This window comes from Prunus dulcis, chromosome 1 (genome assembly GCF_902201215.1).
Source record: "Prunus dulcis chromosome 1, ALMONDv2, whole genome shotgun sequence".
Taxonomy (NCBI): Eukaryota; Viridiplantae; Streptophyta; class Magnoliopsida; order Rosales; family Rosaceae; genus Prunus; species Prunus dulcis.
The window spans coordinates 7,712,110-7,727,603 of NC_047650.1; the positions used below are offsets into that span (position 1 = coordinate 7,712,110).

A 15,494-nucleotide genomic window follows, 5' to 3' on the forward strand; every position below is an offset into this window, starting at 1 on the left:
GAAGAATAAGATTAACCTAATACATTCAAACCATATTCATATTTTAGCACCATGTAGTTCACTATTCTTATGGGGAAGTTAGAACCCTTAATAAGTTTCTTGGCTGTCATTTTTTCGTAGTACAATTAATTTACCAACTACTGTTTTCAATTGGATTGTGAATAATTATATTTCAACAAGAGACAAACCATGAATTACCCTTGAGTGACACAGTAATGATTATGCTTAGTGTATTTTGATTGGAGTTATTTTATTATATTCCTCGTTCACTGTGACTTCGTTTGGAAACATACATTCAAATAATTGCGTGATTGATCCACTATATACTCATAAGTACGACACATCAGCACCAAGACTCTATGCATTCCCATTGCTTGGGTTAAATCTGAATTTCGAATACCCGTATTAGATTGGAGATATGACGATTCAAGGGGAGTCACTAATTCATGATTGTGGTTTGGTTCAAAATTCTTTACGATGTACACATCACGTTCCTTCTCATAAACTACGAAAAAGAAAGCTGATAAATTATCTCTTGCCAACGGCATAGGTGGCCGCACCCTATTCACTAGGTCATTCAACTTTCTTTCTTTTTCTCAAGCCTTGCTTCGAACAACACCAACTTCTCCTACGTACTCTCTATTCTAAGTTACTATACAATATATTATATCTTACGCTAAATCCAATGATCTTTGCGTACATAAAATAATATTCCTTATGGTAATTCTAACATTTTAAACTCTCTCCCCATGCCATATTCTTTTCTTAGTACATTGTCAATTAACCCCACTACACTCGCTACTTTGACCAACGGGTTATTTGGTTGACATATCCTCACTCTCCGTTGCTAGTGCATCGTGTCTTAACATTTCACAACCACCAAGATACCCTTCATTAGTACAATCACCCTTTGACTGCTCAGAATCCAATATGCATTCAACATATTGTCCAACTACTGTCATTAAGTACATGACCAAAGAACCCAAATAAAACAGACAACCCAACCTGATAATCAAATATATAAATAAATTAAAAAAAACCCAACCCAACCCAACAAGAAGAAAATAAATTTAACATTTTTTTTTCCTACATTTTCGATAACATTTATTATTGAGATTTGAATGGAAAAATTACTTTCCAAAAGAAAGAAAAACTTTTGAACAAAATGATTTACAAACACATATGATAATGATAATAATGAAAGTAAATTACTTTTTGATAATTAAAAAAATAATTTTCTTACATGTATTAATAAACACATCCAAAACCTAGATTATAGATTATCTTCTTGCTTGCTTTTAGACACAAATCAATATTATATTATATTTTTTTTGGGTAATGAATAAGCAGCTAATTATTTAGTTCGAATGACTTTTATAGGGAGATTCACTATAATACCCAATATTGGAGCCTAAATTATAAAAAAAAACCCTATATGAAATGGACTTTAGAAACACACCCAAAACCCATTTACAACATAACAATAAGGCTTTTAACTTCTTTTAAATTACAAAACTGCCATTAATTTCTTAAAACAAACCCAACCCAAAAACCTCATAAAACAGCCCAAAACACTCAATGGGGTATCAAAGTAATTTAATAATTAAAATTAAATTCAATAGGGCCAGCTATTTTTTTTTTGGTTTTTTTTTTTGGATAAGTTTATAGAAATTAAATAGTGTAGGGTTTATTTATAGTTTTAGTGCTAAGAATGGGTATTTGACTAAATATCTCTTTTTCTAATTGGGAGATGTAACTTGTTGTTAGACATGAAAAAACAATAATTGTCATCTATATGGAGAATTCATCCATCAGGGGGAAAATTTGCTCATCATGTGAATAAACAAAAACAAAAAATAAAAATAAATTATAACACTAAATGCCAGAATTAGCCCTTCATTTGTATGAGTCTCTTTTCTCCAAAATGTTTGTTGGCATTTTACACGTTGACCATCGGAAATAAAATTCCTAGATTCGCTACTGCAGACTAGCAGGTTGACATGATGATTGATGGTGTCTCTAGCAAAAGGTACTGTCCAAGTTGAATTGAAAGGCATTTCTACTCGTACTGTCCAAGTTGAATTGAAAGACATTTCTACTCGTACATGTGGTCAAAGTTTTCTGGGCCAGTTATTGCCGTTCAGGTTTCGGTTGGCTTTAGTTATGGACACTCAATTTGTAGACATTTTCAACAACTTTAGAATCAACTTCTACATGTCTAACATATGATGAAACTCTACATGACAAGCCACATCCCAATGTCCCATTACATATTTCTTTTGCATACATTGTATCCTTTGTACATCGGCTAAGCTCTTAATCTGTCATACATTATGGGCCAAACTTATCGATGTTATAGAACTCTATGTTCTTGTACTTTTGGGATATTATCTCTGCTTGAACTTTTCTCGCAGTGTCAGTTGCGCAACCAACAAGAATGAGAACAGATGTGCCTGCGAATCCCCGAAATGCAGTCAGGTGTGTGACTTGTTCAATTACAGAAGGACCAGCAGCTAGGATTGCCAGAAAGGCTGAACCAAGAACTGATATTCGACTTAGAACCTACATCAAACCGTCAAAAGACATTAACAAATCCATGCCAATTTTAGCAGACAAGATCTAACTTTCATTATGATTGTCAAGTATTGCGATAGAAAACCAGCGCATTCACAACGGATTAAATGATGAGATACACAGCACTGCATAAAGGAAGAAATGACATTTAATGGGGAGAACTTAGAAGCAAATTACTATTTAGCAATAATCTTCACTGAAAGTTGAATTGAATTGTAACTGAAAAATTAATAAATAAACATGAATTTGATCAGCATGGTGGGTGAAAAAATGCTTTGAGAATCAACCCTTGAAGCCATGAATATACTAGTAGGCATTACTCTAAAGAAAAACAAAGACATAATATCAGACATTTATATATTATAATTTTACATTTACACAAGAGAGAGAGAGAGAGAGAGAGAGAGAGAGAGAGAGAGAGGGCAAACAGAGATAAGGTATATCAAGAATTCCGTGTGTTCAAAACTTGAAACTAGGTTTTTTATTTTTTTCCACATTCTCACAGCACAAGGCAAATAGATTAACTACAGTGCTATTGGAAGGGGGAAAAAACAGAAGCACCACAAATTAGTCTCCTTTTTTTAATCTCCTTTTTTTAATCGGTAATATAAAAGGACTGCAACTAGTTACCAGTGGACATCCAAGAAAACTCATTAAGGTAAATAGCTAAGAGGGTTCAGCAATCCATGAGTTATCCATGATAACTGATTGTTAGTATGCAACTAATCAGACTTCCATATAGACAACCAGATGCTTATAATTTTCACATTCTTTGCATCACAGGTTGATAGGTTGATGCCACTTCACAATTTGATAAATGGACATCACTTGAAAAAAAACAATGAAACAACACTATTTATGCACTATCACAAATAACTCCAGAACGAGATTCCGTATGGCTAATTGAATATCAAGCTGACTGATTAAACACTCTGAACTTGTAATGCAAATAACTAGATAAATAAAGAAGAAAATTACCGTCTTCAGAAATGCAGCTGTACTTTTACCCGGTCGTACGAGTGGAATTGATGCACCTTGGCGCTTCAACTGTTCACTCACATCATCAGGATCCAACTGTAGGAAAGTGTAGTAGTAGTTGAAGAAGGCTATTAAGAGGATGTTGGTGGGGAGATAGAGAGAACCTACAAAGAGTTAGCTGGAAATTTTTAGGCTATCCAATGTTCCAACTGCTAAAACTAGAAAGTAAGTGCTAATTAAACAGCGAAGGTTTCCTCTTCATTCAGTTTATTAATCCAGTCCTTACCATGGATGCTATAATTACAGCCTCCAAAAAGGAAATTTATGAGAATTTAACCACAAAACATACTTGTTTTATCTCAGAACTCTGTAAAGAGAGGATCCCTTGATAAAATAAGACCAAACAAAAAAAGAACAAAGAAACTATTAATACCAAAGTCCAGTTACAATTAAAGATTGGGAAGGAATAAGGCATCTGCGGTTCATAATCAAGAAGACTGCCTAATTCAGAAGAAGTTGACAGAGCAATCTGTTTGATGATGCACCAGATGTCTAGAACAATATAGGAGAATTGTAGAAACATGTAGCAGCTTTTGAAGCCCGATCATGTCAGTTGAAATGAAGATGGTATATAAGCCAAAATATAGCTCTTCATTTATCTTATGAACTGTTCATGTTCAACAACTACCACCACTAAAAAGTGCAATTCTTACCCCCTGGGTTTAAAGCCACTGCAGTATTCTTCAATGCAGCAAAACCAGTGAAGCGTGCTAGAGTACCAGGAAGAGCTAATGATGACGTAGAAAATATTATTGGCATAACTCCAGAACTATTCACCTGTTTAGTTGGATTAATTAGATAACTACAAAAATTAAATATATTTTTACAATCTGGCATAAGGAAAGAAAATATGATCTCTGTAAATTTGAGAAAATACAATAAAGGAAGAATGAAAACAAAGGGATTCAGAGAGAGAGATACAAGGTGGAGAGTAGTCTCCTTTTATGGGTGAGGGATGGTTCCCTCTTCTTACAATATGTTGATGTAAGACTTCTTGGTATTGCTCCTGGTGATAGTACTTCATTGGCTAAGGAGATGGCCTCTCAACGTATGACGCGTGGTTGGTCTGGCAGAGTTGGTTGCTTGGCCAGTCAAGGTACCCAACAACCTTTTTGGTTCGCAAAGTTCCCAAATAGCGTAAACTATTTGCGTGAAATTGCCAAATAGCATACACATCGACGCTGTAGAGTTGTAGCATGCACGAAATGGGCTTTTTCTAAAAAGAAAAATTTATGGACTAAAACAACGTCGTTTCAGTCCCAGGCACTTAAAACTCTAACAAATTCACAATATACCCCTTTGAAACACACCTATAGCTCTGTAGTATGTGCTGCCTCCAAATAAAATAAACCCTAAACCTCGAATTCACCATAAAATCGAAAGCAAATCCATCAAATATATATATATACACACACAGAGACACATCTATCTCAATGCGCGGCCAAAATTCAGGATAGCAAAAGGTGCATTGGACAGAACATCCATAATATCAAAAGTCAATGACTAGACTAAAATCTAAAACTATCATTATGGTTCAAGATAAAACTCTTGTTAGGAACTGAAAAGGAAAATACTACTACTACTAGTTTATTAGAAAGTATCCAGAATCTTATTGCTGAGATCGGAGAGTCAGTGATAATGTTGTAGTTCTATAATGCCGCCATTAATACATTCAAACATGGATATTGTCTCAATCCAGTTGTTCTACTATTTATCTTTTGACAAGAAACATCAGATTAAGGAATTGTTTTGTGGACTGCAGCGAAAGGCTTTGTGTAAAAGATATTTCACTTTTATACGATAGAGATCCCTCACTAACTAGTTTCAAATGTTTCCAAGTATGTCCAGACTATTGTTTTATAATCATTAGAATTATGAACATAAAAGCTTGTGAAAATCTAAAACTTCAGAGAATTAAGAAGCTGAAGTACAAACCTTAAAGGGTAGGTAAGCAGATCTTTGAAGCCCTCCACTTCTGCTGCTGTTGTATCTTGAGGCATAGTTAAGTGGAATTTTCCTCTCTGCTTCCTGAAACCCTTTGTTTAGATCATTGTGAATGCTTCTCCACATCCAGAAAGCAGATCTTTGTAATAAAAGAAGTATTTACCTGAACATATACAATTCCAAGGACCAACAGAAAGAAGGAGACAGTTATGGCAGCAAGTCCAACATAGTTACCGTCCTGAAATGCCTGTGCTACAGTTCTACCAACAGATGCTGGAAAGTATGATATAATACTTGTGAATATCAAAAGAGATGTGCCATTTCCAAGTTTTAGGTCTGAGATCCGTTCTCCAATGTACGTCGTCAATACTGAGCCAAGCGTCAATAAGGTAACAGAAGAGAGAACCCACTCTGTACTGAAGTCATTGACATATGGGCGAAGGTAGAATACTTGGCCAATTGCCTTCGAGTAAAAAGAGGCAAATATGAGTACAAAACATGAAATATCTCATAACAATAATAATTATTAAAAGGCTGCGCACATTATTTTCATTAATGAGTTGTTGATATACATAAAGGAATTTCCAGAACAGTATGTTCACAGTTTATCCTCCCAGGCTGCCCTCCGTTGGTAGAATCCAGTATTCACCTTTTGCCCTACAATCTGTCCAAAGCCTCACAAAACAGAATTGTCCGCCATTTGATCATTAAAAATCTTGATGATTATAATCATGCATAGGTTTTTCTTTCATATCATTTGATCGTTCAAAAAATTAAATTTTTTTTTTTTTGACAGTTGCTTTTTTTCTTTGCCAAAATAAATAAGGTCACATGTTAGCCTCATCAAGGGGTTGAGTGAAGCCAGGCTGGCCCCCTCTCAAAAGGGTACAGGGTGGTCCTCCGGGTTGAACACTCAACAAGCTGGGATAGGCTAGTTTTATAACAAATAAGCAGTCCACAACTATGACCATCTGCGTACAGGCAGGTCTGTCTAAATTATAATATATCTCAATTAAAAATATAATTTATAATATATATACAACAATTCTCTAAAGTGGGTTTCTGCATTTTAAGAAACCTGTAGAAGCTCTTGTTAGAACCACCGCACAAAGTAATTTAATGATGAGTTATTCTCGATTGAAGTATCATGCAAAAAATTAGCCTAATCAGAAGCCTTTTTTTTTTTCTCATTTAATTGTGACAAATAGGGTGTTTCTGATAAAACTGAAATAAGGATGATGTTCATCAAATGACTAAACAATTTCTGATTTGACTGACTTTTTATAGGGATCATCCTTAAATGAGAACATAAAAAATGAATGGTGATCACTGGACCGCATTTCAGGGGAGAGGACGTATGTCCACCACATCCTCTTTAGGGAATGACTCTGTGTGTGTGTGTGTGTGTGTGTGTGTGTGTGTGTTTTGTGCGTGCATACATGCTAACTATCTGGTATTGACTGAGCCCAGTCAGGCCAACAGGCCACAGAGTCAATGGAGAAGTTGAATCAAATGTCCCACACGTTTCTACCACCATCACTTTTGTGATATTCTCATAAAGTTGATGCAGCACTACTGCCATTAAAATGATGCTCAAAACCTTGACCATCTCTAATGCCAACTATTACTACCACCTTGGCTGCAGATGCTGCAACCACAACTACCAACACTGCAACCATACAAGAACAGTGGAATAAAAATTGACTTCACATACCAACATTCCATCCTGTTATTTACCACTATTACGATCAATTACCAAGTCATTATTTCCATAAATTTCAAAACCACCACTCCATTTACAACTCCTTCCACCATTGACACAGCATTGCTTTTACTAATAAGGATGAAAATATCCATCTACACACCAATGTTCCATTCAGAATTTCCATGTTTACAAACCACTGATATCAATTGAAGGGTGGAAACATATCTCCGAACTTTCGGCGATATGTCAACAAGATATTGATGGATTTTATCATCGGTTTGAATTGCTGACACAGTTTCAAATGCTTTTTGTTGTGTTTATTATTCTGGATTAATTTAATTGGGTAAATGAATAAGTCTTCAGAAATGATATACGAATTTAGCAGTCGCAATAATAGCTATGGACACTTAAGTAATTCAGATAAATTGTCAAGTTGGTGTGTTGTGATAAAATTTATAAATAAAAAAGAAAAAAATCAAATTTATTCCTTAGAATAGTTATGCCTACTCATGGTTAATAAAATTAAGATGTCATAGGACATACATGTGCCAGTTCCTCCTACGTGTCATATATTATCATGGATATATATGTTTAACAGAATTTAAATGATGTTAACATAATTTCCATTATTTTAGTGAATTTTAACAATATCGATATTTCCATAAATGTACGACCAATATTTCCCATCAATACTGACATCTTCATCCTTACACATGTATGGGATGATACAAACACCATGACCGGGCCACTGTTATCACCCAACCACTGTCACGTTGACACCAGTACCACCAATGTCGCCACGATGACTACATAATTAGTGTTGCTGTTTTACTTATCAATACAACCCTATTCCGTAGGTATATTTAACTGAATGGTTCTTAGGGATACTTCTAACAAAACAATAATGAGTATGCCAACAGCTATTATCATGCAAGTTCTAAGTGCTGTCATCAAAACATAATTTGTCACTGAAAAAATCATTTTGATTAATGAATGCAGCAATTAAACTTCTATAACGCTCACAACCCTTAAACTGCAAGCTCATACTCAATCTCAAAACAAGCAGGCTCGACTCCCTAACCTGGACAATGGCAAAACCAACTGAAGCATATTGAGTATACCGCAGAATTTTCTTTCTTCCTGCTTCACCTTCTCTTTTCTGAAGATCCTGTAACTTGGGATAAATTTGTGCAAGAAGCTGGAAGACAATCTGAGCATTGATGAATGGAACAATACCCAGTGAACATATCCCCAGTCTGCCAATACCTCCTCCAGAAAATGAATCCAAGGTGCTCAATAAACTGTTCTGGTCCAAATTTCCAACAAAAGCCTCACGATTTACCCCACCAAGAGGTATATATATTCCAAGTCGAGATAAGGCCAGATATGCCAACAGTATGAGAAACTTTCCTGGTAATGGGCCTCTGAAGAAGTCTCCAAAATCAATGGAACTATCCTCTATTGCAGCTGTGAATGTCAAAGTATCCTAATCAACTGCTGAAAACTACAAATATCAATTGCAAACTGAAGAGATCTAAAGATCTTAATTGAAATTTATGCATCAAGAAACAAACCTGCCAATCCTCTAGCTGAAGTAGGTTTCTCCTTCTTTGAACTTGAGGCACTCCCTAACTTTTGTGATAATAGGCCTAGGAAACTTTCCCAGGTAGCATTTAGACCAGAATTGCAATCAGAATTGATGCCCAAAGGATCAAAAACTGGGGCTTCAGTGCTGCAAAGTAATTTAAAACAGCAACAAGGGGAAAAGGTATTCAATATTAATATGTATATAAATAAATCAGCTTATCATTATATGGAATACTTTATATTGTCTTTGTTTTTTCTTTTCTTTTAAATTGGACTCGGAACAAATTGAATTCATACTACATTTCACGAGGACAAAGTAGACTTTGATAGCACTGCATTGCAAGATTCAATGGTCAAAGATGCACTACTCACAATATGCCTCGTAGAATAAGATGGCAAAAACTTTGATATGACAACAATCAACGAAAGAAATAGACAGATCATCATTAGTTAGATGATTCCAAATGGATAAATTAGTAGTCTCCCTGAAGTATTATACTTTCCAAATTGGTGCAGAAAAAAGTATCCAAATGTAAAGTATGTTTCTTCATTTTCTGGCCTTATAATTGTGATTCTACATAATCAATGATCTAATGTAAATACCATTCACAGTAGCAGTATATTCGTACGTACAATCCTGACAATGACAGGTTTTTGTCCCAACAATGTCAGTTTCTATCTTTATATCCTCTAATGAAATCTTTAATAAAACTTAAAATGTGAATTGGGATTCACTTAGACATTAAATTATGCGCAGTTTTATCCCAACGCTTTAATAAAACTTCAATCAAGTTTCCATTGCCTGATAGTTGAAGGAAACTTCTCCAAAACTATTACTTCGCTTTCGTTTAAAAAATTGGATAATCATGACATTCAGTCTACAACTTGTTCAAAAATACTGGCAATTTTTTCGAATCTCAATTTTCTCTAATCAAGACCATCAATTTCAATTTCTTTTCATTCCAATTGCTGCACTTGTGTGTGGAGAACTGTAATGATATTAGAGAGTAAACGCAGAACGAGACAGAGATAGATTATAGCACCGTTATAGTGCAGTTAAGTATTCAAATTAAGAACACGCATACCATAACCCACCAAAATCCGAAAACCCATTATAGAGAAAACTCTAGAAACCCATCAAAGAAGTCCGAATTGAGAAATTATTGGGCAAAAAACTTCATTTAGGAACAAAAAGCTGAAAAGGGTATCGCATACCGGTTGGAGAGAACGCCAAGCTTCCAAGATGTAGTGCTGTTCGTGTTGGGTTTTCTCTGAACAGAGAAGCTGGCTTTGCACACTGATCTTTTCAGTCTTGGAGAGGCTTTGGAAGTAAGATAAGAGAAGCTATGGCTATGGGGGTTGCTGAAGCAAACCGGAGAAGAAGAAAAGGCTCCTCTGACCATTATCAACATTATTATCTTTTACTACTCTCGCTCACTTCTGAGTTTTGGCAGTCTTATTCTCCCTGTGTTCACTGGTGGCAATTTTAGTTCAACAAAGGGAGTGAGACTTGTGAGTGGCTTGGCTTGTGTGTACGGTACGGATCATCATGGGTGCTCCAATTAGAGATAATTTAGGCAGACCATTTTCGCACGCATGGATGTGTTTGATTTTTTTAATTTAAATTTTAATTAAAAAAATCAATAGAGGCTAAGATTCGGAATTTGCGTCCAATATTGATCAAATAAGTACTAATTGCTAGAGTGCTCCGAGAAATAAATTCTAGCAATTTTTTTTCTTTGTGAGTTTGAAAGGAAAACTCTATAAAGGAGGAGGAGGAAGAAGCGTCACTACTCCTCCTCCCCCTTAGGGATGGCAAAAATCCCTGTAAGGGCAGGTCCCCGACCCTAGCGGGCGGAAATTTCAAGGCTAAATGGGTATCGGGTAAGGGGATTTCTGAACTTGAAAAATCCCCGATGGGTATGGGGAGGGGATGGTATTGGCGTCCCCATCTCCGAACCCAACCTGAAAAAATATATATATATATATATATTTATATTTAAATAAATAAATATATAATTATAATATTTATGTTTAACCCTAAGTTAACTTCCCTCTCCTAATTCTTCCTAATTTTCTATGGAATTTCATATTGATGTGATTTTGAATAGTTGAGTTGAACTTTATAGTTAATTTGGATATGTTGAATAATAATTTAATATGAAACTTAATGTTAAAATGTATGATAAATATTTTTTTATGCAAAAAAATCAGGGATTCAGGGCGGGTATGGGGGATAGTCTCCCCGACGGGGATGGGAACGGGAATTCCCCCAAACCTAATAAATGGGGATGGGTTCGAGGACGGGGGCAGGGATGAAGAGCGGGGATGGGGATGGTATTGTCATACTCGGCCCTTACCCGACCCGTTGCCATCCCTACTCCCCTTCATCACTTCTCGTCTTTTTCTTTTAGGTTAGTGAATAAGTCTACTTGGGCGTTTTGAATAAAAAAATCACTTGTGGTGATTTGTTCTTAGGCATGCTTAGATTGAAGTTTCTGATCACTCTTTTAGTTTATGTTCTCAATCAAATCCTTCTCCCAAAACCCGCTCCCTAACGTCGCTCATGTTCTCTAAATTTAATTCTACATTTTCTTTGACAAAGGTTGTCTTAAATCACCCAATTGTTCTTTGGCAAGATTGTTATTTTTCATTTATTTTTTTCGCTCTTATGCACAAATAGATAGCTGGAAATCATATTTTCCCCAGATCCATTACAGATGCGGTGATGGGTGTGGCCACGATGGCGTTTCTTCAGGTGGTGGTGGTAGGATTCGTTTAAGCTCATGGGTTGTTTTAGGGTTTTGGTTATCTTGGGTTTGTGGGCTTTGTTTAGCCTTATGATTAATTGTGGTGATGTGAGCTAGTAGTTTTAATGTGGCTTTTGTCAGCATTAGTTTTGATGTTTGATACACCGTATTAGACTCTAGATAGGAGTAAATAATCTATGTCAGTTGTTTGGCATCAACTTGTATTATTTAATTACCTGACTATGTTAAACAGGTTGGGCTTTTAATACTCTAACTAATACAACTCACACACCCGGTTTAGATAATACACGCTTTATTATAAAAGCTAGGGAAAAAAACATACTTTGTACACTCTTTCCATCATTTTCTCTTTAGGGTTCTTCTTTGCTATCTTCTCTTCTCCATGTATTCATCTCTCTCTCTCTCTCTCTCTCTCTCTCTCTCTCTCATACTCTTTCCAATATGCTTCTTCTTGCTTTTTCTCTGTTCTTTTGTCTTCATCTTCTCTTTCTTTATATATTAAGTTTTTGTAAAAAAGATTAGGTTATGAGTTTTTCTTCAAAATCCATGTTGTTGCACTAGTTTTTTTGTGCATCCTTTAACTATACTTTCAAGTCTTATCAAATAAAGAGAACAATTAAAAAGAAAAAAAAAGAAAAAAAAAAGACAATACGAAGCTACTAAAGCTTTGATAATTGAGGTTTCTCATAATTTCAATTATTTAATAATTAATTTATATAGTGAATAGCGTTTCCGTCTTAGGAGACAAGCATGTTGGGTGCTAATACAATAAAGTGAAAACTTTTTGCCAATACAGATGCAATAACCATCACATTGATCCTTCAATTTTTCATGTATTAGAAAAATTACTATAATTACAATGGTAAGCTAGGAGGGCAAAAGCTAGAATGACTGTTGACGTGAGTCTCCTAATTAATCAAGGAGATTTATTTCCTTGATTAATTTAAAGATTTACTTTCTTATTTTATATAGTTGACAAATCATTGTATAATTATGAGATACTATCCTAATTGATTACTGTATCTATTTCCTTGTAAAGCACTCATGTAAACTCCTATATATACCTCCTTATGGAGAAGAATAAAACTTAACCTAAAGTATTCAAACCATATTCATATTTTAGCATGGTATCAGAGCAATCGATCCTAGGTTGTCTCTAAACCTTCATATCAAATTTCTCATATTCAAATCCAAAACCGTAGATCAAATTCCTCATATTTAAATTCCTCAAAACCAAATCCCTCAACTCTAAAGTTCTCAAATCCTCTTATCAAAATCCCTAAACACATACCCTCAAATCTTATATACATAACTCTCAAATCAAATTCCTACATCAAATTCATACATAATATTCCTCAAATCACATTCCTCCAATCAAATTCCTCACATTCTCATATCACATCTTACTTTCGCTGCGATGTCAGGACCCCCTATGATTCTCTTCCTTATTGCAAACTTACAGAAGCATGCAGTCAATCCTGCTGACCCGGTTTACCCTAACTCGTGCCTCTATCACCACCATTAAAGGTTCTGTTTTTCATACATCCTTTCAAAAATCAAAATGGATTATCAACTTGGGTGCTATGGATCACATGGCATTTGATCTTGGCCAACTTATTAGTGGCAAATCATCCAATTCGTCGGTGGTTTCTAATGCAAATGGTACCCTCTCCTTTGTGGTTAGGGAGGGCTCTCTATCTCTCTCTACCTCTCTATATCTGGATTCTGTATTGATTGTTCCATCCTTTGACCATAATTTGTTGTCTGCTACACAACTTACTACTACTTTGGAGTATACTATAACATTTTGGCCGAATCATTGTGTTTTTCAAAACATCCTTACGGGAAAGACGATTGGTTGTGGTATTCAACGGGACAAACTCTACTACTTGGATTGGGCATCGGATAGTGAGACCAAGGTTAGTCAAGCTTTCACAACTAGTGGAACTCATTTTGAGGAGGAGAGAGACAAAGTTTGGGTATGGCATAAATGTATTGAGCATGCCTCGTTCGGTTATCTTAAGAAGTTGTTTCCATGATTATTTTCCAATCTTTATGTTTCCGACTTCCAGTGTGATACATGTGAATTGGCTAAAAGCCATCATGTCCCATTCCCATTAAGTTCAAATAAGAGCTTGGTTCTGTTTTCTCTTGTTCATTCTGATGTTTGGGGACCTGCTAAAATTGCCACTCCGGTAAGAGCTCGATGGTTTGTCACGTTTATAGATGATTACATACGCATGACTTGGGTTTTCCTTCTCAAAACTAAAGTGGAAGTCAGTTCCAAGTTTCAACAGTTCCATCAAATAGTGGAGACTCAGTTTCATGCCATAATTTAGGTTCTTCGTTCTGACAATGGCGGTTCAACCATGATCTTAACCAGTTCTTATAAGATCATGGCATCATACATCAACGATCATGCCCCTACACTTCCCAACATAATGGAGTGGTTGAAAGAAAGAACAAATATTTATTGGAAGTAGTTCGTGCCTCTTTCTTTAGTGCCAATATACCTCGATCTTTTTGGGGAGAAGCCGTTGTCTTTGCAGCATACCTCATCAATCAGATTCCCTATAGTATTCTAAATTTTCAAACACCACTTCAAACACTTCACCACCATATCCAAATACTTCCTACCCCAAATCTGGAACCTCGAATTTTCTGCTGTGTTGTATTTGTCCACTTACATGATCACCAACGAAGCAAATTAGATCCCCGAGCTGAAAAGTGTGTTTTCATTGGCTATGCACCTCATCAGAAAGGATACTCATGTTATCATCCTCCTAGTCAGAAAGTCTATACCTCCATGAATGTTGTGTTTCGAGAACACGACTTATATTTTTTAGCACACAGGAGGAGAATAAGAATCCACCACTCCTCAAATTCTCGATTTTTTTTCCCCAGGACATCACTCTGCTTCAAAACAACCAGTTGCCCCTCCTTAGTTCTTCAAACACAGAGAACCTGCTTCAAAGTGACCAGTTGCCAGAGGAAAACGATCAATTGTCTCCAAGCTGCCAAATTCAGGATGAGAAAATTGAACCGTTTTACGTGATTTTGCCCACTCCTGAGAATTCTTCAACTCTAGTACCATACCAATTACCTATTGAGGAAGTCATTCAGGTAACATCTTTCCTTGAAACTGATAACACTAATGAAATATCCCATGATGATTTGATTTCAGAAGGCACAGAGCCTACATATCAGCTTCCAGAAAGGAAGAACCGTGGCAAACCTCGAGTACAAAATAAAGCAGATCTTAAAGCCAAAGAGAAATACCCCATCAATAATTATATATCTCTCAGCAGATTATCAGAGGCATGTGTGTACTTTGTGAAACAGTTGGCTGACATTTCTATCCCTAACAGTGTGGTTGAAGCTCTGGATGACCTAAAATGGAAAGAAGCCATGAATAAAGAAATGCGAGCCCTCCAAAAGAATGTCACATGGGAACTCGTTCCCTTACCTCATGGAAAGAAGACAGTGGGACGCAGGTGAATTTATACTGTGAAACTCAAAGCAGATGGATCCATTGAAAGATATAAAGGTAGATTAGTAGCGAAGGGGTACACACAGAGATATAAGATAGACTACCAAGAGACCTTTGCCCCAGTAGCCAAGATTAACACTATCAGAGTCCTATTGTCTCTAACAGCAAATCTCAATTGTCCATTACATCAGTTTGATGTCAAAAATGTGTTCTTACAAGGAGACTCGAAAGAAGAAGTATATATGGACCTACCACCAGGATGTAATTGAAGGGAATATTGTGGGAATAGTGTTGTGTAGAGATTTTTAAAAAATTCTACAACCAAACTTTGAAAGTATAAATCACCTAGCAAGCCATATCTAATATGAATTCAAAGTAAGAGCGG

The 15,494-nt window shown here is 35.8% G+C and overlaps 1 protein-coding gene across 1 annotated transcript; it reads right to left on the reverse strand.

Annotated features, from left to right (window-relative positions):
- Positions 1-2,196: 2,196 nt before the first annotated feature.
- Positions 2,197-10,450, reverse strand: LOC117612437 (preprotein translocase subunit SCY1, chloroplastic). The gene is made up of 8 exons (XM_034341126.1): positions 10,064-10,450; positions 8,836-8,993; positions 8,343-8,728; positions 5,720-6,019; positions 5,548-5,640; positions 4,266-4,389; positions 3,553-3,716; positions 2,197-2,562 (listed from the first exon to the last, which is right to left on the reverse strand). The coding sequence occupies exons 1-8, from the start codon at positions 10,258-10,260 to the stop codon at positions 2,332-2,334; spliced, it is 1,653 nt and encodes a 550-aa protein (XP_034197017.1). The 5' UTR covers positions 10,261-10,450; the 3' UTR covers positions 2,197-2,331.
- Positions 10,451-15,494: the final 5,044 nt, after the last annotated feature.